The 26,337-nt window shown below is 50.2% G+C and overlaps 1 protein-coding gene across 4 annotated transcripts in view; it reads right to left on the bottom strand.

Annotated features, from left to right (window-relative positions):
• Nucleotides 1-26,337, bottom strand: part of SCTR (secretin receptor) — an 80,454-nt gene that overhangs the window by 15,606 nt on the left and 38,511 nt on the right. For all 4 annotated transcript variants that reach the window (XM_073019616.1, XM_073019615.1, XM_007964722.3 and 1 more), the window contains 5 exons: nucleotides 20,610-20,717; nucleotides 15,395-15,498; nucleotides 9,004-9,101; nucleotides 7,313-7,445; nucleotides 5,112-5,265 (listed from right to left, as the gene is read on the bottom strand). In XM_073019616.1, coding sequence (XP_072875717.1) covers nucleotides 5,112-5,265; nucleotides 7,313-7,445; nucleotides 9,004-9,101; nucleotides 15,395-15,498; nucleotides 20,610-20,717 — 597 coding nt within the window. The remainder of the gene's footprint in view (nucleotides 1-5,111; nucleotides 5,266-7,312; nucleotides 7,446-9,003; nucleotides 9,102-15,394; nucleotides 15,499-20,609; nucleotides 20,718-26,337) is intronic.

The raw sequence follows: 26,337 nt of genomic DNA, 5'->3' as shown, positions 1-26,337 counted from the left end.
AGACGATAACCTTACTTGGAAATAGGATATTTTCAGATGTAATTGGTTAAGATAAAGTCATACTGGAGTACGGTGGGCCCCTACTCCAATATGACTGGCACCCTTATAAGAAGGCCATGAGAGACACACAGACAGAGAAGACACAGAGGAAGAAGTCCACGTAAAGACATAAGCAGGAATGAGGCTGATGCAACTACAAGCCAAGGAATGCCAAGCATTGCCAGCCACCACCAGAAGGTAGGAAAGAGATATGGGACGGATTCTCTATCAGGGCCTCCAGAAGAAACCAACCCTGCCAACCCTTTGATTTCAGACTTCTGGCCTCCAGAACTGTGAGAGAGTAAATTTCTGTTGTTTTAAGCCACCAAGTTTGTGGCAATTTGTTAAGATAGCCTTAGGAACTAATATAGCGGAAACAAACAAATAGGAACTGATAGATTTCCTATTGCATCTGATGATTTGGAAAATAAATAGCTTTGGAAGGTTGTCCAGAGAATTTTAGAGAATTGATGCTAGCAATATATATTTAAAAAAAAAAAAAGCAAATGAAAAATGATTCCAGGAAAATAAAAAGTTAAATAAGATTGAAAGTAAAATTATTGTACACCACTTGTCTCAGTAGTAAACACTATTTACATAGATATGATAATGTATACACTGAATCTGATTTAACCAAAAATTATAAGAAACTGTAATGGAAGAATGAAGGTAGAGGATTAAGAATTTTATATTCTTGGTTGGGTGCAATGGCTCACAACTACAATCCCAGCACTTTGGGAAGCTGATGCAGGAGGATCGTTTGAGCCCAGGAGTTCAAGACCAATCTGGGAGACATGGCAAGACCCTGTCTCTATAATAAATGTAAAAAATCAGCCAGATGTGGTGGCATGCACCTGTAGTCCTAGCTACTTGGGAGGTTGAGCCAGGAGGATCGCTTGAGCCCAGGAGCTTGAGGTCGTAGTGGGCTATGATTGCACCACTGCACTCCAGCTTGGGCAAGAGAGTGAGATTCTCTCAGAAAAGAAAAAATAATTTTATATTCTTATCTTCCACCATAAGGAGTCAATAACTAATGCTTCAAACAGACAAATCAAGAAATAGTAGTGTATTGTTTAGAAACACGAGAGTCAATCTTAGGAGGAACAAGTTAAAAGAGTGAAAGGGCATTAACTCTGGAGGCTGAGCTCAGGAATAAAAAGTGAAGGCAGGAGACAGCTTTTGTTTATTATAATCCTTGTAGTCTTTTGTTTGTTATTTAAACCAATTACATGAATGACTTTCATAAAAATAACAATTAAACAAATGCCTTGGGCTGGGTGTGGTAGCTCATGCCTGTAATCCCAGCACTGTGGGAGGTTGAGGCGGGAGGATCACTTGAGGCCAGGTGTTCAAGACCAGCCTGGGCAACATAGTGAGACACAGTCTCTACAAAAAATAAAAATAAGTAAATAAAAATTAGCTAGGTACGGTGGTGCATACCTGTAGTCACAGCTACTCAGAAGGCTGAGGCAGAAGGATCACTTGAGCCCAGGAGGTTGAGGCTGCAGTGAGCCATGATTGAACAGTTACACTCCAGCCTGGGTGACAAAGAGAGACCCTATCTTACAAAAAAAAAAAAAAAAAAATCTTGCCTCAATTCTTGGTGCTTTGGGCAAAGAACATGGGTTTTGAGAGGCACTTCTTCATTATCTTCCATCCTTAGTGCCAAGTTGGCAGGAAAGTTTGAAAAATTTGTAATGGTTTAAGTTGGTGGCTCAGTGTGGCCACTGGACCAGCAGCATGAGCATCACCTGGGAAAATGTCAGAAATGCAGTCTCCAGCCACCCCAGACCCACTGCTTCAGAGTCTCTGGGCAGCGAGTACAGCAAGCTGGGTTTGGCAGACCCTCACCCATGCTCTCAGTCACTGAGTGGCAGCCTGGCTCATCTATTTTTTTTTTTTTTTGAGACAGAGTCTCGCTCTGTTGCCCAGGCTGGAGTGCAGTGGCCGGATTTCGCCTCACTGCAAGCTCCGCCTCCCGGGTTCACGCCATTCTCCTGCCTCAGCCTCCGGAGTAGCTGGGACTAGAGGCGCCCGCCACCTCGCCCAGCTAGTTTTTTTTTTTTTTTTGTATTTTTTTTAGTAGAGACGGGGTTTCACCGTGTTAGCCAGGATGGTCTCGATCTCCTGACCTCGTGATCCACCCGTCTCGGCCTCCCAAAGTGCTGGGATTACAGGCGTGAGCCACCGCGCCCGGCCCTGGCTCATCTATAAAGCCTGCACTATCACTCTTTTCTGGGCACAGATTCAGACCTCAGCCGCTCTGAAAAAGTCAAAGCTTTGCATAAGTATTAAAAACTTTAAACGTGCTCACTCCTTTCCACTCAGGAATCCATATCCTGGGATTCTTACATACAGAATGCGCTTTGCCCATAAAGGTATTCATCACTGTGCTACTTATAATAGTGAGACAACCTAAATGTCCAAACAGTAGGTATGTGGTTAAATGCATCTATATTACATCTATCCATCTATATGGTAGTTTAAAATGTTTATGAAAGAGTTGAAATAATACAGTACATGCTTATGTGTTAATGGGAAGAAGTGAAATTCAAAATTCTTCATAGAGAATGACTACAGCTATGTGAGGAAAAACTGCAAGTAGAAAAAAAGGTTGGGAGGAAATCTCAAAAAAAGTTCGATCTGTGGGAATAGGGTAATTTTTTATTCTACTTAAAAAAATTTTTTTTGCAAGGTTTTACAGTAGGTGTGTACCCATTTAAGCAACCTATCTTTGGGGAAGTCAGTGTAATTTCAAGCAGGGGTCATTACCTTCGCATGAAAAAAGCTTCTCATAGATAGAGGGGCTTCAGGCCTTCCAGGGACCCCTTTGGTGTCTGGCAGGCAAACAGGACAGGAGGAAGAGAACCATTGCTGTTTTATGTTACTCAACTCTCAGCACCCAGCACAGGGCTGGCGTATAGTAGATGCTCCATAAAGGTTTGAAGAAGAAAGGAAGGTTCTTGTTATTTCATTCAAACATCTTAAAATCCTGTGACAGAGATGCTATCACAATGCAGCTTTGTAATCTCTGAACACAGGAAGTGCTCAAAGAATGTTGAATAAATTACGATCCTGATATTAGAGCTGGGGAAACTGTCCATGTTCATACAGCAGAATCCTGGCATATCTGGGACTTAAAGCTTAGTGAGTTGGGCTCAGCGAGTTGGGTGCTTTTTTTTGGCAGAGCCAGCTGCATAAGGCAAGTCCCTGGTCCCCAGGCTCTCTGGGATTGCTGGCCTCTGGAGACACTGGCATAACCCTGCAACCTCCCGCTGGCCGAGGGTCAGGTGCTAACTGGGCTGCCAAAGTTCAGAAGCAGGAGGGCTCAGCCAGCTCTGCCAGCTCAGGCAGCTTCCCTGATGGGGAGACAGGGCCCTTGCAAATAAGGATTTAGACCAGCAGCAAAGGCAGCAGAGGGCACTCCTGGCAGGGACACTTCTTAAAGGCACCAGGAAGAAACCAAAAGAAGCTAATGCCAGGTGTACATGACTACCTCTGTAAGCCTTTGAGTCACTCACAGGAACCTGGCTCTCCATCTAGAACTCCTTAGGGTAACTTTCACGTTTACCAAATGAACAACTAATGGATGAATGGATACAGGAATGGATGGAAGGGTGGGTGGATGTGTGCATGGGTGGATGGGTGGATGGATGGATGGATGGATGGATGGATGGATGGATGGATAGATGGATGTTAATGGCAGGGTAAATTTACAGGGCTTTGGAAACAGACAAGTGTTGGCTTGAATCCTGAGGTCTGTCTTTGTTTACTGTGTGAGTTGAGTATGTTATGTTGTGTCTCTGAGCTGAGGTCTCTGAGAGGCCCCTGGAGATTACTGCGATGATTAAATGATACATGTAAAGTGCTGAATCCAAGGCCTGGCACACAGCAAGTGCCCTCAAAATGGATGTTGTTTATCGTCTTCATTGACCGGAAAGGAAAAGGGAGAGAGATGGAATGGGGGCCTGCACTCGGCTGTCTTGCTCTCATTTCCCTTCTTTCCTAGACAATGAATCCTGAGTTTCCTTCGGGAAGTCACGTGGTTTCAGTAGCTTAGGCCAATCAACATATTTCATTCTCTCAGGCCTCTGTGACTAGTTCAAGGGTGTCTATGAGATTTAAGCAGTCCAACCAGAGTGCACCTTAGAATATTGGCTGTGAATGCTGGACAGAGTCTCTTCTTTCTCTCACTGGAGTTTGGTTCAAGGAAGTCTCTAGCCCAGAAGCTGTTGGCCATTCCACTAGAAACAGCAGCCTGACTATAAAGCCAATGTTACAGAAGGCAAAGTAGAGACAGAAAGAAACAGTGTTAAGCTGCTGGATTCGGCCTCTCCTGAAGCTGGTGATCCCTGGACTTTTCAGTTATATGAGCCAATTGATTTCGTTTATGTTTAAAGCTTGACAGATTTTCTGATGCCAGCAGTCAAATCATCCTAATACAGAAAGGAAGCAAGAAAGAGGATGTAGGAATGGACCGTCTAAAGGCAGATGAGGCAACGAGTATTGGGTAGGAACGAACTATAAAAAGATCTAGATGCCAGAAACTGGGGCTAAATTTGAGCTATGATTTCCCACTTGACAGATAAGTAAACTGAGACCAGAGGGTTAAACATCAAGGAGCTTCTCTAAGATTACACAAGTTAGCTGGACGCGGTGGCTCACTCCTGTAATCCCAGCACTTTGGGAGGCCGAGGCAGGTGGATCACCTGAGGTCAGGAGTTCAAGACTAGCCGACCAACATTGTGAAACCCTGGCTCAACTAAAAATACAAAATTAGCTGGATGTGGTGGCACACGCCTGTAATCCCAGCTACTTGGGAAGCTGAGGTAGGAGAATCACTTGAATCTGGGACATGAGGATTGCAGTGAGCCAAGATCACACCATTGCACTTCAGCATGGGCAATAAGAGCGAAACTCCAACTCCAAAAAAAAAAAAACCAAAAAACAAAAAAAATGATTACACAAGTCAGTTAATTGTGAAGCTGGAACTAGTAGCCAAACCCTCTGACTCTCAACTCAGCGCCCCTTCCCACATACCATGCAAGTACCAGACCCAGGGAGAAACATACCCCATCCGAGTGCCACAAATCCCTGCAGGTACTTTCTTTCGGAGAAGAAGGAGATGGCGAGGAGCGTGTGAAGGTAGAGGCCTTCCACCAGCAGCCAGGAGTAGTTGGCCATGATGCAGTACTGGAACAGCACCATGACCAGCTTGCAGCCCGCCTGGACAGAGAGAGGCAGCTGAGCCCAGGCCGGGTGGCAGTGGGGTTCCCTTTGGTGAGTGGCCCCAAAGAGAGCAAGAGGGTGCTGTAGCGGCAGGAGCCAGGCCACAAGAGCAGGCCTCTGGGGTTCAAGGCCATATTCTGTGGCCTTCCTCCATCAGGCCCGTAGCATTCTCTAGAGAGTGGGAGTCCACAGGCCTAGTGGGTTCAGTCAAGCTGGCCAATGAGCCATCACAGGAGCAGGAACTAGGTTCAAATGCTAGCACTGGCTGCCAGGCTAGATGAGGAGACAGTCCTTCAACTACAAAACTGTGCCGGATACTGCCCAATCCCCTCATTTTTTCAGATGAGGAAACCAAGGCCTAGGAAGGGAAGAGATTTCTGAGCAAAGGGTTAAAAAAATCTTTTCTAAGCTCAGTTCCCTTGCAAACACATAATGAAGGGATGTGCCAACTCTGTTAGGAGGCACCACTGATTATGGCAAAAATGGCCCTGGCTGGTACATTGCACTCTCCACATATCTGATGGGAATGTCATACAGTTGGACTTCCCTGATGCAGTGACTGACTCTTTTAACAGGCATGTCCCCTGCAGGGATCCCTGGAAGTTATGCTGATAGAACTGTGGGGCACCAGGCTTCTACACCAGCACAGCTCCTGTACCTCTGCCATGGTAGGGCCTTTGTCCTTTTCTTTGCATTGGGCTGTCCCCTGAGGATGGGACAGCTCCTGGGATAGCCCTAGGGCTGCTGCAAAGACAAGCCCGAGAAGGAGGAGCACCCAGTGCTGCTTGTGAGACAGTGGTGGCTCCTGCCTTATGGCCTTCCCAGAGGCTCTGACTCCAGGTAAGGCCCATTGTTGACTTGTGAGTCTAATGTTTAGTAAAACTTGAGAAGGTTCCCTGCTGGGGCGTTGCTGGCCTTGTCCACTGCTGGTCAGTAATGAAGCGTGGCTAGGATTTAAGGCTCCTGACTCCCAGCAGGTACTCTTGTTTCATCCTGGAGACCTCCTTAAGAGATATGGATCCTACTTGAAGAACCTCTCAGTCTGAGTCAGAAAATACACACACACACACACACACACACACAACTATGAACAATACAAACAGGTGAGTGGTAGGAAATGGCAGGCAGGTTGGCTGAACTAATCTCAATTTCCAATCTCTCTTCTCCCTTGCTCGCCTCTACTATAGAGACTGTGACAGTAAAAAACTCAATCACCCTGCTTCCTTTGCAATTAAGTGTGGTTACATGACTCAACTCTAGCCAATGAGATGTAGGTAGGAGTTTCTGGGGAGGGTACCTTTTCTCACTAGAAAGGCAAAGCTGCCCAAAAGAAAAAAAATGTTTAACCTTTTAACATGTAAAGCATGACATCAAAGGCCTACTCTAAGGATGGCAGTGCAGAAACAGGGAAAAAGACTGTGTCCCTCATGGCATCACGCAGCCATTGCGCCACCTCATCTGTGGACTGCTTCTGTAGGAAACAGTTCCCATTTGTTTAAGACTCCAATATATAGTTTTCTGTTATTTGCAGCAAAGGGAATCCCAATTGACACACAGGGTGATTGCAATGAATTGAGTCATCTGGGCATTTGGAAGGAGAAAGGGGGTTAGATTTAAGAAAACACAACTGTTTTATCACAGATGCGTTTATACAGACATGCTGGCCCGTGCTCACTCTTTTCTTTTTATGACCAACCCCCACCCTCTCCAGACTGGGTCATCTTTCTTCAGCTAGGAACTGGCAGAAGTAGGGAAAAGAGGAGTCTCCCTATATATGTAATTCTTAGAGTGGCTAGTTCACTCCTGGACACTGGGAGTTTACGGCAACCCCCACAAGCTTCTCTCCTACGTGACCCAGATTGTGCACATGTGGCTGTGGAATCTCCCTGAACCTCCTGGCCCAGCGTCAGCACTGGCCACTTTATCCTTGGTATTAAGTGCAGCCTCAGCAGGGGCTTGGAGGAAGGATAACTTCCTCTCTCCAAAGCTAGGCTGGGGAAGGTAGGCAGGCCTGGCGACACCCCGGGGCACCCAGGCATATTACCCTGTGGGCATCGCAGTAGGCGACATCATCTGAGGAGAAGAGCACAGCGTCCTTGATGAAGTTGGACAGGGCGCGAAGGATGAAGGACACGAACAGGTGCATGTGGATGTAGTTGCGGGTGCAGTGGAGCCTCCTGCAGGGAGAGAATGTAGGGCCATAGAGGCCAGAGCCTGCTGAGGGGCTGGGACTCAGCCAGGCCCACCTGCCCCCAGTGCACTGGGGAAACTGAGGCCCTAGACTTCAGCTCTTTCTGGGTAACACATTCTGTGAGCATAACCTGAATGAGGATGTGGGTCCCCAGATGGCCAGTCTAATTTGCTACATGCTGTAGTGAAAAAAAAAAAAAAAAAAAAAAGGCCAGCCACAGTGTGGCTCACACCTGTAATCCCAGTACTTAGGGAGGCCAAGGCAGGAAGATCACTTGAGGCCATGAGTTCAACATATTGAGACCTCTGTATCTACAAAAAAAAATTTTTTTTTTTTTTAATTAGCTGGACATTGTGGTGCCTGCCTGTATTCCTTGTACAAGAGGCTGAGGTAGGAGGATGGCTTGAGCCCAGGAGTTCAAGGCTGCAGTGAGCTATCATTGCCACTGCACTCCAGCCCCGGCAGCAGAGCAAGACCTTGTCTCTAAATGAATAAATACAAAGCTGGGGCTCTAGGGGCAACATTGTATTCTGCCCTGAACTACCACCATCTCCAGCTCCCAGAATTGTTTTTGCGGGAGGGGTGAGGATGGCAACCAGAACGGGAGAGGGCTGGGGGCACAGAAAGAACACAGGCTGCGGGAAGAAAGCAGAGACCTTGGCTCTGCCACTTAGCAGCTATGTGACCTTCAGCAAGCCTTTCCATTTCCCAGAGTCTCAGCGTCCTCTGATGCAGGGGACAGGAGTCAATTACTTGTTCTGCTTCTTCTGGGACCGGAAACAGGCTTTCTTCTGGGAAACCCATTCCAGCTCTGGATTGGAAGGGCTCCACCTCTCTCACCCGCATGACAGACTTGACCAATCAGAGCGCTCCATCGCTGTCCATAGTGATTGGCTCAGAATTGAGCATGTGACCTAAGCCTGGCCTATGAGAACTCGGAGGACTTTTACCGGAACCAGGAGGGAAGAAGCTCTCGTTGGCCCTGGTGTTGCTGAGCTAGCGGGATGAATGCTAGTAACTACTGGTGGTTGTCTCTGCCACTTCTGCAGAAAGCCTGCCAGAGGATGAGGCCAACCCAGAGCAGAGGAATGGAAGGAGACAGACCTAGTGCTGCTGATGCCGCTGAACACCTAGATCCAGCCATGCCTACAGCAGATGCCTCTGAACTTGCCACTTATGTGGGTCAGGTCGCCTTTGTTTTTCTTACGCTGTTTCGAGGTGGATTTCTGTCTCTTGCAACAGAATCTCGCTAGTACTCTTGTAAAATGGGGTTCCTGTTACCTATCCCATAGCATTGTGTGAAAATTAGAATAATACATATAAAGCGACCGGCCATAAGTTCTCAGTAGTGCTTAGTAAATGTTGAACAAATAAAGGGATGAATGAGGTGACAGGAACATCGATGTTTTGCCATAGGTTAGCTTTAGATCAAGAGATGACAAGGTGGTTTACTCAGACCTTCCTCTTTCTGTCCTGGGTGGCTGAGACCCAAAGTCTGTGCCTGGGGAGGGCTAGGGTATGGAGAGTTGGCAATGTGTTCTCACCGGAAAGCACAGAGGATGCTAAGGGCGACCAGGAGCATGACCAGGGAGGAGCTGTAGCCCACGGTGTACATGACTTTCAGCTTCAGCAGGTAGGAGTGCTGCAGAGAGAGGCACGTGTCAGCCCCGCCGGCCCTCCTGGCTAGCTCTGCCCTTCTGTGCCTCACTGCACCCGCTTCAGGCAGCTGGAACCCCACCAACGCTGCTATTCCGTCCATACCCCAAGGACGCCAATACACAGACACATAACACCGTAACATCTTGGCACTGGAAAAGCCCTTAGGGATCATCTGATGCCAATTCAAACTTCCACCTTATGTATAGAGCCCCTTACCAACTCTCTGAATTTAAGCCTTTACTTGAATACCACTAGAGACAAAGTGCTCACTGCCCTTTGAGAAAGTTATTTGGTGTAAAACAGCACACAATATTAGATTTTGTTGATGTGAAGTTAAAATAAATTACTTGCACCACCTATTGGTCCATTTTGTGTCTTCTGGAGCCACTTAAACTGGATTTGTCTTTTATATAAGGCCAGTTTTATAGAGAAAAGTTACAAAGGTCATACAGGGAGGCCTGCCATTTTTTAACACAGCTGTTCTGCCTATCTGTTTCTCGTTCATTTTCTCTATGTCAAATATTCCCTGTGTCAGGTCAGGTGCGGTGGCTCATGCCTGTAATCCCAGCACTTTGGGAGTCTAAGGACGAAGGATTGCTTGAGCTCAGGAGTTCAAGACCAGCCTGGGCCACATTGTGAAATGCTGTCTCTACAAAAAAATTTACATAGCCAGGCATAGTAGTGCACACATGTGGTCACAGCCACTCAGAGGCTGAGGTAGGAGGATCACTCCAGCCCGGGAGGTCAAGGCTGCAGTGAGCTGTGATCCAGCCACTGCACTCCAGCCTGGGTGACAGAGTAAGACTCTATCTCAAGTAAATAAATAAATACATACATACATACATACAAAAATATTCCCTGTGTCTTCAACCTCTTTCCACAATCCTTCAACCATTAGTTAAATTAATATGCTCCAGTTTGTTAACGTTCTTCTTCAATAAGACCCCCAGAACCACATAGCTGAAAAGCTCCAGAAGCATTCTCTGACCAGGAAGAGGTAGAAGGGCTCCATCACCTCCCATCTCCCCGATCTATACATTGCGTGCCTATGCAGCCAAGCAGGCATTCACTTATCCAGCAGCCACTTCACACTATTGGCTCATCTTTGAGTCAAAATGGTCTAAGTGGAATATTGGTCAGAAAATTAAAAGATCTGACCAGGCGTGGTGGCTCACACCTGTAATCCCAGCACTTTAGGAGGCCAAAGTGGGTGGATCACTTGAGATTAGAGTTCGAGAACAGCCTGGACAACATCGAGAAACTCTGTCTCTACCAAAAATACAAAAATTATCCAGGCATGGTGGCGTGCACCTGTAATCCCAGCTACTTGGGAGGCTGAGGCAGGAGGCTTGCTTGAACCCAGGAGGCGGAGGTTGCCGTGAGCTGACATTGCACCGCTGTGCTACAGCCTGGGCAACAGACAAAGTGAGACTCTGTTGCAAAAAAAAAAAAAAAATTAAAAGATCTGCATTTAGGTTCAAAAAATAAAGTGGTATCAAAAAGAATCAAGGGAATAAAAATTAGAAGAACAATGTTTACCAACCAAACTAACAAATATTTAAAAGTAATAATTTTCTCTGCAGGTGAAGGTATAGTGGGACTAAAAACTGGTTCGATCTTTCTGGAAGATAATATAGAAATACGTATCAAGAACCTTTGAAATATGACCCTTTGACCTCCCTTCTTCCTCCAGGAATTGATTCTAAGAAATAATCAGAAATTTAAAAGCGTATTTATACATGAAGACGTTTATCACAAAAGTATAAGTGATTTAAAAAACCCAAATGTCCAACAGTAGAATAGTTATATCTATCATTTTAAATACAAATGACTTTCACGCTATACCACTAATAAAATGTTGTTTACCAAGAGTTTAAAATAAGTCAGGACATGTTGATATATTATTACATGAAAAGGCAGAATTCAAACTTTACACGTGCAATGTGATTCCAGCTATGTATAAAAACATATTAGGTTGAATTATATGAAAATGGATTCTGCTGACAATTTAAAAAAAAAAACATTTTAGGCCAGGCGCAGTGGCTCAAGCCTGTAATCCCAGCACTTTCGGAGTCCGAGACAGGCGGATCACGAGGTCAGGAGATAGAGACCATCTTGGCTAACACAGTGAAACCCTGTCTCTACTAAAAAATACAAAAAGCTAGCTGGGCGAGGTGGAGGGCGCCTGTAGTCCCAGCTACTCGGGAGGCTGAGGCAGGAGAATGGCGTAAACCTGGGAGGCGGAGCTTACAGTGAGCTGAGATCCAGCCACTGTACTCCAGCCTGGGCGACAGAGCGAGTCTCCATCTCAAAAAAAAAAAAAAAAAAAAAAAAAAATTTTGAAAAGAATTATATGAAATTACCTTTTTTGTAGATCAAAAATGATTGAATATCAACACAAAAAATAAAGAAAATAAAAAAATTGAATATCAGCCATTCCATGTGGCTCAATCTCATACGTACAGAGAAACAAGATTGTAAAGAGATATGGTCGATATTAACAGTGGTTAACTTTGTATTATAGGCTTGCAAATAGACTTGTTATTTTCTTTTATGATTTTTCTATACTTCTACTTTTTCTACAGGAGATAAGGGCTATTGATAACCAAAAGAAAAGGGTAATTAATGTTTTAAGAAGACACAAGAATAGAATAGGGGAAACCTGGCTCACAGTCTTCATGGGAAGATAACCTGAAGGTTAGAAAGACCCAAGCTCCATGGTGTCAAGCAGTGTACTGTAGAGAAAGAACACAGGCTTCAGAGCAGGAGACAAGGGTTCCAAACCTGGACTGTGACTCACCAGCTGTGTGACCTTGAGAAAATTATTTAACTCCTTTGAGCTTCATATTCCTCATCTGCAAAATGGGAATAATAGTATCTACCTTGCAGACTTGTTGGAAGAACAAATACGGTGTCAGACAGAGTACGTAGACAGTGCCTTGGCATGTAGGAAACACTCAGTGTATGGTCATTTTAATTTGTCCCCACCCCACCATCCTCCTTCAAAATGAGTCAGCAGTTTGAGATGGTATGAATTCTGAGGCATGAAATAGCTCAAAAATTAGCTCTATTCTCAGTTACACTGATGGAGTGCTGTGGGCAGCTGGCCACATGGGAAGGTTTGGAGAGGCTGGGCATGTTATTTTAAGAGTCACATTAATAAACTGAAGTATTTCTGGAGGAGGGTGATTGTGTCATCTGAAGAGTACATGAAAAAACTGGGTCCATGACACCTGGAGGGGAGGGAAAGACACACACTTAGAGGAGGAAAGTGTTAGACTGAATGACATGTAGAAGAAGGGCAGGACCTCATGTGTGAGCTCCAGTTGGGGGAAGTTTCCAGAAAGCAGGTAGATTTTTGACTCGGGATGACTGAAAATTTTCTGACAGCGGGAGGTGGCCTTTGATGGGAAGGCTACCATGTGACATTGAGTTCCTCACTGATGTAACTGCTCTCCTGAGAGCCAGGAGTCACCTCTCAAGGATGAGAGGAAGACCCTTGAAGGGCAGTGGGTTGCCTTGAATTAGTGGTTCCTGGGCTTTGGGACACCAAAGACCTGTAAAATGTCAAAAAATTGAGGACCACTGTGTTAACCTATAATCTCACCATCTACAGATGAGCCGCATCGCGGAGGGCATCAGCCTCACTCCTGGGGATGCCCAGACCAGCCTGCAAGAGCCTGAAAAGGCACAGGGTGACAAGGGTAGGGTCAGGCAGAAGATTCTGCACTGACCTGCAGCTGTGGCCATTGCCTGCCAGGTGACCAGCCCGCCTCTCATGTAGACCCGTTCCTGCCTTGTAAGGCAGGAACCATAAGGCCTCAGCCATCCAGAAACAGCCTTGCTCCCTGGAGGTTTCATGTGACCTTTGGTCCTTAGTTTTTTGTTTGTTTGTTTGTTTTTGAGACACGGTCTCACTCTGTCACCCAGGCTGAAGTACAGTAGCACAATCATGGCTCACGGCAGCTTCAACCTCCCTCAACCTGATTGCTCCTGAAGCCCATTCTCTGCATTTCCAGTTATGTAAGCCACATGTGCTTATTAAACCAGTTAGAAATGCGTGTTATTTGCAGTACAAAGCCTTCTTACGAACCTTCATCCCTCCACCCATCAAGATACCATTCTTTTTTAGTTTTATGGATTTTACAAATTTGATACAAATAAGTCCCCTCTCTTCATATAAATCGATGATAGAACTGTTCCTCTGCAAAAGACAGAGCCCACTCACCATCCCTCCAGGACCACAAGTGCCCACTCCTTGTCAAATCTCCTTATTAAATCATCCCACTCTGACCAGATCTGAAGACCTCATGTATGTTCCCAATGGGATGACAAGCCCTGGGAAGGGAGGAACTGCATCCTCTCTCTTGGAGCTGGTCCTTCTTCACGTAGAGCAAGGCTGATGCGTTACAGAGAGAGGGGTCTTTGCAAAATGCAGAAGAGGGTGTGCTCTGCCACCCAACTTCCTCCTTTCTCCTTGAATTCTGCCACTCTCCACCCGTGCCTTCTCCCATAACCTCACCCTACCCTCCCAGGGACAAGCAAAGCTTGCCCATATTCCCTCTAGGAAGTTTAGCTAATGGGACCTACTGAAAGTGTACTCCTTGGGGGGACACACACCTTATGGGGAGGCATCAGAAGACAGAGGATGGAGCACTGGCGCTTTTGGAGCTAGACTTGGTTTAAATCCTACCTCCACTACTTTATAAGCATGTTCCTTAATCCCTGAGCCTCAGTTTCCTCTTCTGCAAACTGAGAAAAACAATGAATGTACAGGGTTATTTTGAGGATTTCATACTAGCCACCAGCCAGGAAGGCACTCAGTAGATGTTTAAGTGCACAGCAAATATTTACTGGGCCCCCAGAGGTGCCAAGCATTCTGCTGGGCACTGGGACCTGGAAACGAACAAGACTCTGATTTGTCACCATGATTTTGCCCAGACCCAGCCCTGGCTCATAGCAGGTCCTCAGTGAGCGGAGTGAATGAATGCCTCTGAGGAGCATGTATTGTAGGGAGGGAGATGGAGGCACGTGGGACACGCTGATCATTTTAATGTAACATGGTAGGTAATAGTTGGAGGCCACCGCCGAGCTCTAAGGGAGCCCTTCCCGTGGGGAGGGGAAGAAAGGGCTGGCGTTGATGGGCTCGAGTGGAGTCTCGAAGGATGTATAAGAATCAGGAAGGAAAAGAGAGGAGGAAAGTGCTCTCCAGGCAAGGGGCCCTAACAGGGACAAAGGCTCAGGTGGCAGGCACGATGGCACGGTGTGTATGAGATTCGAGAGACAGAGCCATCCTGGGAAAGGACAGTGATGCAGAGTGAGCTGAGCCCAGAGAGGGCCCTGATGGCCACCCCCAGAGGAAGCCTCTGGAGGTCCCCAGAAAAGGCCAGCCGATTGCTGAAGGCAGCATCCTCTCAGCTCGGGTAGCTCTGCAGCCAGGAGACTCCTTCGAATGCTGTAAACATTTTTTTTTTAAAAGAGACAGGGTCTCACTCTGTCCCCCACTGCCCAGGTTAGAGTGCAGCGACACAATCACTGCTCACTGCATCCTCGAACTCCCCAGCTCAGGCGACCCTCCTGCCTCAGCCTCCTGAGTAGCTGGGACTATAGGCACGCACCACCACGCTCAGTTAATTCTTAAACATTTTTTGTAGATACAGGATCTCACTATGTCACCCCACTATGTTGTCCTGGCCTCAGGCAATCCTCCCACCTCATCCTCCCAAAGTGCTGGGACTACAGGTGTAAGCCACCACACCCAGCCAAAAGCAAACATTTGCCACGCACTTGCTGTGACCAGGCACCCATCTCAGCATGCACCTATATTAATTCACTTAGTTCTCTTTGCAAGCCTACGTTGTCAGCATTATCAACACCATTTCCCAGATGAAGAAACTGAGGCACATTGTGATTCAATCTTCCTCAGCCCCACTAAGGTCAAGGTCGGAATTCAGACGCACTGGCCTGGCTCTGAGCATTTAGCCACCATGTTAGTGTCTCTTTCAGTTGAATGAATACAGCACCTCCAGTCTTGCGGTGGTATGTGACAGTTCCTACCTGTGCCTGGGGTCCTCCTAACCCTCATCTCCGGGTCGATAGACCAGGGAATTGAGGCAGACCCACTGACACCTGTGTGAGTAGGAAGTGGGGGGACAGGGGGCAGCCCTTACATCCTGACCACTGTCCCAGGCCTGTGCCACCCTGTCCTCTCCCAGGGCCTCCTCACCCCACAGGTTCCTGTCCCCGGGTTTGGGGGGTGGAGGTTGACAGGCTTACCCGCTTCTCGTTGGAAGAGTCGTTCACGTTAACACCACAGGCCAGATTAGGCCTGGGGAAGGTTTCTGACCAGCCATCCTGTGTGCAGTTTCGGAACAAGGAACCTGCGGATGCCAAGAGTCCTGTAGGTGAGCCGTGGGCCCAGGCGCTGTGATTTTCACAGTAACATCTATTGTAACATGGAGCTGCTACAACCACTTTATAGTGTGGAAACCGAGGCACACAGCAGTTCCGGAACTTGCCCCAAAACCACACCCTAGTGAATAGGGGGAAGGGGCTCGGGCTCCAGAGCCCACGCTCTTAAGCACACACCACTTGCCAATCCCCCTTCTCACCCCAGCCAGGTGCTGCTCCTGACCCTAGACCCTGCCACTGGTTAACAGGTGGGTCCCCCGGAGAATCTGTGGTGGCTGCCCAGCACCTGGCCACTCCCATCGTGATTTTTTCTTAGGCTCTTATTTTTATTCATCTTGCTCCACGGAAGTTCTGTTTTAAATGGAACTTCACGCCCTGCTCATGCAGCCATTTGAAACCCACCAGAGTGCCATTGAGATGAACCCCTCCAGGCAGTGCCCCTCACGGAAGGGTGGAGGGTCCTTCAGCCACGATCTGTAGGCCACCCCTCTGCATTTCTCTGCATAATAGATCGTGAGACCACCACAGTCCTCCAGTTCAGCTGCTCACTGCCCCCCACCCCTGGCATGAGGCCACATGCTGGGCCCTCTCACCACGTGGGCTGTGGCTTCCCCGCCTCCCCAGTGCCTGGCCCAGAGCCTCTGCTTATCAAACGCGGGCTGGCTGGCTGGACGGAAAGGCAAATTGAACGGGGATGAAGAGGCTGCCCTGAATTCTTCTCCTAGGGAAGAGGAGAGCGCTTCCCCACTGGAGCTTTTGCAGCAGGAGCCCAGCCTGCGGAAGGGAGCCACCAGCCAGGAAGGAAGTCTTGGAAGGCCACCGTGAGGAGTTTCCCTCCTCGGGCGGAATGGCCCGGCTGCATTCTGTACTCTAAGCTGCCAAGGAGGGCTGGGATCTGGTTCCCCAGCTCGGTTCGGTGTAGGCGTTGCAGCGTGCGGGGTGCTGATGCCCCAGTCCTGTGGGTGGGAACCCTGCCACCCCTTTGCTCTCACTGGAGCCTTAACAGACCCAGCTGAGCGTGGCATGCTCCTTTACACAGACCCCAGGGACTGGGTCCCTGGCTCACAGGGTTTAGGGTCTAATCCTCACAGTGCCCCACTGAGGGAGGTGCTGCTGCCCATTTTACAGGCCAGAACATCAGGGCCCAGAATTGGGCTATGGTGCCCAGCCACAGTGTATGCCATCACTGTTCTGCCCTCCCACCGGGCCCTCTTCCTGAAGTCTCAGGGGCAGCGTTAGTACCAGGAAACCGTGTCCTCTGAGATCTGGGCATGCCTGCCTTGTGAAGCCTCAGGAGGCCTGGAGCCTGGGTTTAGAAGCAGCCAGATCTGAGTTTGAAACCCAGTGCAGCTTCTTGGTCGCTGTGTGACCTTCGGTGCGTCATTTCTCTGTGCCACAAAATAATCACCCACACTGCAAGAATAAGCAGGGAACATGAGAGCACACGGAAAATGCCCAGGCTGGTGCCAGGCACAGAGCGGGCACCGAGGCATCATTCCCCTCTCTTTTTGGCCTTTCTAAAATAGGCAGGAGTGGGTGGGGCTTGGAATCTTGGAATTTAGGGGAGGGGTGGGGAGGTTTCTGGAATTAAATCAAGGGAGTTAGGTTGTCAGATGGGAAACAACGGTGGTCAAATTTAGGCTGGGTGGACGGGAAGGCGATTTAAGGGAACACAAACTCCCCCAAGGCCAGAATCGAAGGTTATCAGACAGTGCACGCCTAGAGGCTGGGCTCCCTGTGGGCTCGCCCAGGGCAGCAGGCCTGCCTGTTTGGGGCCCTCTCCTCACTGACCCAGCAGGACTCCCAAGACAGATGCTGCATGTGACCCAGGCCAGGTGCCCAGAGCTGCTAACAAGGCAGGGCCCCCCGCCTTCCACTCTGCAGAGCTGCAGAGGAGCTGCCTCCCCACTTCCCCAGAGCTGAATTCCTAATAGGTAAGGGAACCTTAACCCCTTAACCGGACACAGGCCAGTGTGCACCGCAGGGGACCCCCCGAAAGGATGTTTGTGCATATATATATGCAGTTTGGGGAAAGGCCAGTCCAAAGCTTTTATCTGATTTTCAAAAGGCTCCGGGACCCTAATTAGGTTGGAAAACATGACGGCTTTAAGGCCAGATCTTCACTAAGTAGGAAGAGAAAGAGGGCCAAGGGGACACCGCCGGGGAAATGTTTTTTAATAAGGAACTCTGGAAGACCAGCGTCCTTTTCAGAATCAAAGGAATACACCCTTGAAGGAGCGTTCTAGGCCTGGCATGAACGGAAACATCTGGGGGCAGAATCGGCCTGTGGTTTCTCCAGTCACATGGACCCCACCCCCCCGTCAGGACCCACGTAGTAGGTGCCCCGAAGGAAAATTAATTCATTTTCCAGAGCACCTTGTCCTCACTGGGCGCTCCCCCTGGGGTTAGGGTTGGGGGCACCACCTGGGGAAGCCTGCCTTCCTGCCGGGAGATGAAGGGGCAGGGGTCTAATCAGACCCAGAAGTAGATCTATGGGGAGGAAGGTGGGGTGGGTGGGAGTTCTTGGTGACAAATTGAGGCCAGACAGGTGTTGACCTGTGCTCTGGGCCACCCACCCCGAGGTTGGGTATGAACAACGGGGCCCCCACCACCCTGGAGCGAGCCCAGAGCCCAGTAGTCAGGCCTTTGGAGTGGCCCTGCAGCCCCACAGCGACACCATGTGGCGGCGAGAAGAAACTGCAGCAGAGTCTGCACAGGACCCCAGCTTCCATCCTCACGTTATGCGGACATACCGGGACCCCCTGAGCTTCCTGCGGTGGACCATGAGCAATCCAAGGGTCGGGGAGCCTCAAGAGGGAGACACTGAGCCTTTACATAATGAGGCAGGGAGGGGTTCAAGCAATTAATTGAGAAAAAATGTGACAGGACTGGCACCTGGTCCCTTTGGGGACGTGAGCACCAGCTCTGCCTGTCCTCTCTGCAGAAGGGCAGAAGGGACGGTGCTGGGGGAGGCGGAGGCACTGTGGCTCTGGGAAGGCTGAAAGGGGAGGGCTGTAAAGGAGAAGAGCTTCCAGTCCTTTCCATCAGGCAAAACCCCGTCAGCTGTGGAGGAGCACTGCACCAGAGTCAGAAAGCCGAGTCTGGGCCTGACCTTGCACCTGACCAGCCTGGGGCTCCAGGTCCCCCACATCTGGACTCATCTCCTGTGTCCTGAGCTCCCAGGACCCCAGAGGCAGGCATGGAGGGGCCGCACTGGCAGGTAAAGTTGGTAAGCTTGCAGGGGTGTGTGTGGCAGGGGTGAGGGAAGGAAGGTGGGAAGGAGAAAAAGGAAAGGAAGGGAGAGGAGTAGGGGAGAAGGGACAAAATTTATTTCCAAGCACAGCCTTACAGGGCAGGTCTACTTATTTTCCCCATTTTATAGTCAAGAAAACTGAGGCTCAGCAACAGTGAGCAACTTGGATCCTGGGGCTGACTGGCACCCAGCTAAAAGACATTTCCCCTTGCAGTTAGATGTTGCCATGTGACTGAGTTCTAGCCGAAGGAATGTGGGCAGAGTGGGGTCCTTCCCAGGCCGGCCCCTTAGGAACCTCTGCCCTGTGGTCCTCAGGGTCCTTTCCCCTCTGCCAGTCAGCCTGGAAACTGCGTGACGCCACAGTGGTGAGGTGTGGGGTGCTGGAGTCACCGTGTGGAGGAGAGCTGCATGCTAATCAGGATCACCTGTTTCCCATTTTGGAGTTTTTTTTTTTGTTTCTTGTTTTGTTTTGTGTTTTTGAGACAGAGTCTCACTCTGTCGCCCAGGCCGGAGTGCAGTGGCACGATCTCCGCTAACTGCAACCTCAGCCTCCCAGGTTCAAGTGATTCTCTTGCCTCAGCCTCCTGAGTAGCTGGGATTACAGGTGTGCACCATCATGCCTAGCTAATTTTTGTATTTTTAGAAGAGATGGGATTTCACCATGTTGGCCAGGCTAGTCTCGAACTCATGACCTCAGGAGATCCACTCACTTCGGCCTCCCAAAGTGCTGGGATTACAGGTGTGAGCCACTGCGCCTGGCCTGTTTTGGACTTTCTGTGGACAAATTTGCACGAAGGCTTTGAGATGTGGGGCACTGTCTGTTACAGCAGCTAGCCTTACCAAGCCAGGAAGTGGAGGAGCGGGGTTCAAGCCTGTCTACCTCAATCCCCCCAATTCCCATAGCCGTAGGGTGTTGAGTGAGGCTTCGAGGGAGCAGCATGTTCCCCAAATATGTGTGTGAGTGTGCACACATGTGCATATGTACAGCAGAATTATGGTGAGAAGAATCTCCACTGCCTTCCCACAGTCTGACCCATGGTCATCTTTGCCTTGCCTGACTTTGAAAGGCTGGTGGGTTTTAGTGTTAAATCACCTGTTCTTATTCAGGCTTCATCAGGCAGCTTTCCTGTCCTGCATGGACCAGGAAAGAGGGGCAGCTGCACAGCTTTTCTCAGTTCCTGTTATTATTACTCTTTACCGGATCGAGGGAAAAGGCCCGTGATCTGCAGGGCGGTTTATGGTGACTAAATGAGCCCATGTGTTAATATAAAAATGCCCAGTGCATGGTCGACTTCTAATCAATGTGAGTCAACTAGGAAAATTCTTAAAACTGCAGTTGTCCTCTGGTAAGAGAACCCCCTGCCCCAGGAGGCCAGGGGCTGCCAGGAGCCAGTTTCTCAGCAGGGCCTGACAGAGGAAGGAAGAATTCTGGAAGGCCAGGCCATTAGGGAGCCTGCCACTGCCAGGAGGGGATCCAGACATGGGGACTGGAACAAGGCCCCGAGTTGCTAAGGGGGCAGAAACATGGAAGGAAGGAAGAGAGCTCCTAACTGAAGGGCCTGGGGAAGACAGAAGCAGGCCCAGGCTGGCTCCCTTACTGCCTTCCCCAGTGCACTGCCTCCCGCCCCCTTGCTTGAGACCCTGAGAATTGAGTCTACCCCACATTCCCAAGCAAGGCTTCCAATTCTTTGCAGTGATCTCCCCCCCATCATTGTACCCATACTTGTCCTCAGAGAAGGTTCCTTGGCCTCCTGCCTCCAAGCTGAGGCTCCACCCAGAGGGCCACCCCCCAGCCTCTCCGCCAGGCCCCATGGGCTGAGTGGTTACCATTTCTGCTGGTGAGCATCCGGAGGAATCTCGGGCACTCCACCTCCACCATCCGGCCCGGCACAGAAGAGGGCCAGCAGCTTATGTTGTCCCACATCCCCTCACAACCTGCCAAGAAAAGCAGCATCAGACAAGGATAGAGGATGGACCGAGGGCTGCCCTACCATGCTGTCCACATCGCCAACACCCTCGCCTGCTTGGAATTCCCATTAGACTACTTCCAAAGTTCCCAGTAGGTGCTGACTCCTCGGGACCAGGAACCAATAGTATTTAATGCACCTTTTCCTCTTCGGGTCCTTGGACTCTGCCATCTACATGGTAGTGCTTAGTGTTGAAGATAGAAGAAAGTGAGAAAGGGACGGAGGAAGGGAAGAAGGAAAGAAGGAAGGCACCCTCTCCTATAAGCTTTGCAAGTGCAGGTCTGGATTTCTCTGGAGCAGATGGCACATCTGTTGGCCAATCAGTTTGCATTAAACGACTAACCAGCAGTGGGCGTCCCTCCTAGCTGCATGGTACGACTACCTGGGGAGCTTTAGAAATAGACATAGCTGGTGTGGCACACAGGGATCCTGCACAAATTGGTTTGGGTGGGCCCAGGCATCATGTCCTTTAAAAGCCTTCTGGGTAATTCTAACGTTTGACTGCAGGGTTGAGAACTCTTGTCCCACGGTTCTCAAATTTCAGCTTGCATTAAAATCACCCAGAGGGATTATTAAAACACAGATTGCTCAGTAGGTCGGGGGTGGGGCCTGAGTATCTGCATTTCTAACAAGTTCCCAAGTGATGCTGATGCCGTTCGTCCTGGGACCACACTCAGAGCCACTGCCCTGGCCTATGGACACAGCTCCACAAGGGTCACCACTTATTTGCGGCAAGAATATTATTGAGGATGTTGCTTTCTATATCACTTGAGTTCCCTTGATGAGGCCCCTCTCAGAAGGAGAATCTGGTCTCAATGCAGTGAGAAGCTGAACTTATTGTGAACAGCTAGTATACATAGACACTGCATTTGAAGCTGGTTTCTTCTTTGATTTGGCTGCTAGGAAGCTCAGAGCTAGATGTGTGGCCCACTTCTGAAAACTGAAAGACTTTAAGATGCATTAAAAAAAAATCACTAGGCGTTTTCAGTGCAATACTGGGCGTTGTCTAAGTACAGCTTTCTGTATTATCTGATTCAATGGGGTGCCAGGCCTTTTGTTGTCTTCAAGCTTTTCTGCAACTCTGTAACTTCTAGATGATTGGCAGCAATGCAAATGATTCTCGTCCATAGGCACAATAATTATTGTCCAGTTGAAATACAGTTAATTTCACTTCCCTCCCTGTGTATTCAGCCAGCTTTGCATCTATTTGTAAATTCTTATTACCATTCTATCTTATAGGTATGGTACTGTATTAGTCTGTTTTCATGCTGCTAATAAAGGCATACCTGAAACTGGGTAATTATAAAGGAAAGAGGTTTAATGGACTCACAGTTCCACATAGCTGAGAGGCCTCACAATCACGGCAGAAGACGAAGAAAGAGCGAAGGGACTTCTTACATGGCAGTGGGCAGGAGGACACGTGCAGGGAAACTCCCCTTTATGAAACCACCAGATCTCATGAGATGTATTCACTATCACAAGAACAGCATGGGAAAAACCTGCCCCCAAGATTCGATCACCTTCCACCAGGTCCCTCCCATGACACACAGGAATTCTGGGAGTTACAATTCAAGATGAGATTTGAGTGGGGACACAGCCAAACCATATCAGGTACTTTGAATTCTATGAACCAGTGATAAGATCTTACTGACTCCCTCACAAATGAAACAAGCTGTTCGGCAGGTATTCATTTGATATTTGTGTGTGAGCTGTGACTGTACTGTCTTTTAAGACACCATTTCACGTAACCACCCACCAATTCTCCCAAAGTTCATCCGAGGGCAACCACGTAGGGAAACTGCTTCCTGCGACAGATTTCTGGAACCTGTGCCCTCTGAGAGGTCATCGCTGGGGCCAGGCTTGGAAGGGGCTGGAAATGAGCTGAGGGACAGCCATGAGGCGAGCCGCAGTCAGTGGTCCTCCAGTTTGGGGAACGTGGCAGAGGGCAGAGCCCAAAAAGAAAGAGCCAGGACTCGAGTCGGCTGACCTGGGCTCCAGGCCCGCCCCACTTTGCCAGCTGCCCTGCTCACTTGCTCGTCTCTTCCGGGAGGACCAGCCCCTCCCTCCTGAGGCTATCCAGAGGAAGAGCTCAAAGCCCACCTCAAAAGCCTGCCTGGAGCAGGCACTGGGACTGGCAACCCCTTTCCCACTGGCCTCCCCAGGCCTGTTCCTTTCTCATCTGGACTCAGGAGGTTGGACTAGGCTGGCTCTCCTGAATGGTGGCAATTCTTAGCTCTGGGGACTAGGCGATGGATGTGGTGTGCAGACGTCGCGAGAGTCCCAGATGGCAAATGCTCAGCTTTTTAAGGAGCAAGAATCTATTTTCAGGCATGAATCTGACCAGACCCAGAGCTTCCATAGTGTCCTTGACCCCGTCATCCCCTCTAAGTGAAATCTCCCTGGCGACCTGTCCCATTGCAGAAGCATGAGCCTCCAGTCCACATCGGAATGAGCTGGGTGCCTGTCAGAGATATGCAGATCTCTAGGCCCCAGATCCTCCTTGTGAGGCCAGACCCAGGAATCTGCATTTTAAGAATTCCCCAAAGACGCTGCTGCAGTGGTCCCAGGACTTGCTTTGAGAATTTCCACTCTGAGCCTCCCTGGTCCTCACCGCTGAGTGTTCCTCATTTCTAGGCTCAGCGCTACCCCTGGCTCCCAGGAGTAATTCACAGAAAGTGAGACAGGCAGTCACAGACCCACCAGTGGGGGTCACTGCCAGCTGTGTCTTCACCCTGGTGCCTGGGTACAGATGCCTCCCCCACCACCAGGCAGAGAGCCTGGGAGAGCAGGCTCCTGGGGCTATGATGGGCCAGGCATAGCACAGGTGCTCAGCAAACAGCAGATGAACAAATGAAAGGACGCCAGCTGGAACCGCTGCCTCCCGCACCAGTCCCCGCCAGGCATCCCTCGTAAACGGGCTTTCACCTTGACACCCAGTTGACTTCTACATTCTGCATTCAGGGCCTGCCAGCTCTGGTGGGGTGCTGATGGGGAAGAGCCCTGTGCGTCCCACACTTGAGCTCATGTAATCCCATGGTAGTGCCCCCCAGTTCCCGAGGTGCCTGGCTCTACCCCCACTTTATAAACGTGGCAATCAAGCAGAGCCAGGAGTGGCTTCCCAGGCCACACAGCCAGGGAATGGAGGGGATGAGAGCTGTCTTCACCCAACCCTCCACCCACCTGACCTGTCTCCAGATGACACTGGCCCCAGCTGCCTAGTGCCCTCCTTGTTCAAGCCAGGCTCTGGGAACTGGAGGAAGGTCGGGGGGTGGGAAGGGTAGGGTGGGCAGGGCCAGGGCCTGGGTCGGGGAGGATGCTGGCCTAGAGCGGGGAAGCTACAGCAGGTGTGGCCTGTTTCTCCCTGAAGAGAGGCCCAGCCCCCTAGTGGGAGAGGAGAAGTGGGAGGACCCAGAAAGGAACCCAGTCCTGAAATCAGGATGCCTGTGGGGGCTTTGGAGGTGGGGCAGTCCCAGAACCACAAGGACAGGCTGTGGCCATGAGCAAGGGCGTGGTAGAGTTGGAGAGGGATACAGAAGGCCGTGTGTGGGTGGGGCTTTCATAGGACAGTGGAAGCATCTATGAGGCCAAGGAGCAGGGGTCTGTGTCCTTGGAGGCATATGGGAGATGAGGAACCCCTTGGATATTCCAGAAGCTTCACCTGCAAGAGGAGGAGCGGGAGCTTCTCTCTGCTGCGCACTCCCCAGGGAGGGCTCCGCCACTATCCCGAGGCTGCCTGTTCACGTTCCAGCTGTGGACGCTGCTGGCTGGGCCTGAGCAGGGTCTCGGGAACTCGGCAGGCCTGCCGGGTAACCCTGGGCCTACCCAGATGCCTGTGGGATGGGGACTTGGTCCTGAGGACCCTTTATGGACAGCCTACTGTTTGTCTCCATGCTGACCTAACCTGGCACCTGGAGTTTCGGGAGGCGGAGGCTGACCCGGGGCCCTCTTTCCCTTTGCGGCCCTCTCAGGGTGGCAGCAGGACGCCTCGTTTCGAGTTGCAGCTCCCCTGCCGGCTTGGGTCAGCCTCTCTTGCGTTGGAAGCAGCTGGGGCATTTCCAGAGCATGGAAAAAGGGAGGAGCCTTTGCCTCACTTGGGGAAAAACAGATGCAGTGCTGGCTGGACTGGCCAGGTCAGCCAGGGCACCAGCCGCAAGCTAGCTGTCTGGCTGGTTGGCCAGACAGATGTGGACGGTGCCAGCACGTCTGAGAGGCTTCCTAACTTGGGTCATATCAGGCAGGGCCCCCAGGGACGCCTGGGGACAGGCCATGCCAGGCCTGTGCTGGATGCACATCACACGTCCCGGAGCTGAGGCTGACCGCAGCCCAAGGGTCAGTAGGGTCACTGCCCCACAGCAGAGATGAGGGAGCTGAGGCTCCAAGAGGGGGAAGTGACAAGTGTGGGTGACAGAGCTGGTGATAATAGAACTGGGATCCCACTCAGCCTTCCCATCTCGCCAGCCTGGGACAGGCTGCCTCCTCCAGGCTGGCCTCGGTGGCAAAAGACCTGACTGCCAGCCCCACACAGCGTTGCTCGTTTCCTGAGAACCAGTGACACTGCCTTGCTCTCTTCCAGCCCTGGCTCCACCATCTGGGCACAGAAGGCACAGAAGGCACAGAACAGACCCGGGGTTTCCCAGCGTGAGGTGAGCTCACCACTCACTGGCGGCCTGTGCTTTTGGCTGGTATATAGTTGAACATTTTTTCATAGTTGCACTTTTTAAAAGAAAATTTAATGTGTATTAGAAACATTATAAAACTAGCATATCACAGCTGTGATTTTATAGCTACTATTGTTTAGGATGAGGCTAAGTTTTTTAAAAGTCCATTGATTGAAAGGAAAACATATGAAGGAAACCACAGTACAGGAGGCGTGTGGCTGTAGCCGGGCTGCAGGGAATGTGGCTTGGGGGAGCCGGGCAGTCCGTGTGGCCTCCTCGGTGCTTGTGGAGACTGCCTTGCACTGTCTCCAGGCTTTGAATGCAGCATCTCAGACCCCACTCTTGGACTCCCCAGTCCCCCAAGCCAAGCATGAATGGGAGGCAGGGGAGAGTGCTCCTGGCTTAGCTTCGGATACCTGTCCTGGCTCTGGCCTTCCCAGGCAGCCATGGCAGGGAAGGGACGCAACCCAGGACTGGGGTCTCCCTGGGCAGTTTTAGTTCCAGAGCAGCACAGTTCACTGCCTGACTCGGGGGTGAGCGGCATTCATTGAGATAGGGGATGGGGGAGCTTTGTCAATAGTGCCACACTTACTGAGCCACGAGGGAGGGGTCACCGCCCCAGGAGAGCCAGGGCTAGAAGAAATATACATTAGCTGTGTGGGCAGGCACATCCAAAGCATGTGAAGAGCAGACCTCCCCACCCCTTGTTGTCTCTGATGGCCACCTCCGCCACCAACTGTCTGGCTGGAGGGGGTGGGATGGAAGGCTGGGAAGTTTAAGTGGGGAACCAAGAGAAGACAATGCCAGCCCACAAACACTGCCTGGGGAGGTGGGGCTGCCTGCCCCAGCGCCCGTGGCCCAGGAGGACGGCATGGGATACCAGGTTGAAGGAGGTGGTGTGGTGGAGATAGAATGGGCTTTGGACCCAAG

The sequence above is a fragment of the Chlorocebus sabaeus genome, chromosome 10 (assembly GCF_047675955.1).
Source record: "Chlorocebus sabaeus isolate Y175 chromosome 10, mChlSab1.0.hap1, whole genome shotgun sequence".
Taxonomy (NCBI): Eukaryota; Metazoa; Chordata; class Mammalia; order Primates; family Cercopithecidae; genus Chlorocebus; species Chlorocebus sabaeus.
This window is presented reverse-complemented; position numbering and strand designations above follow the sequence as displayed.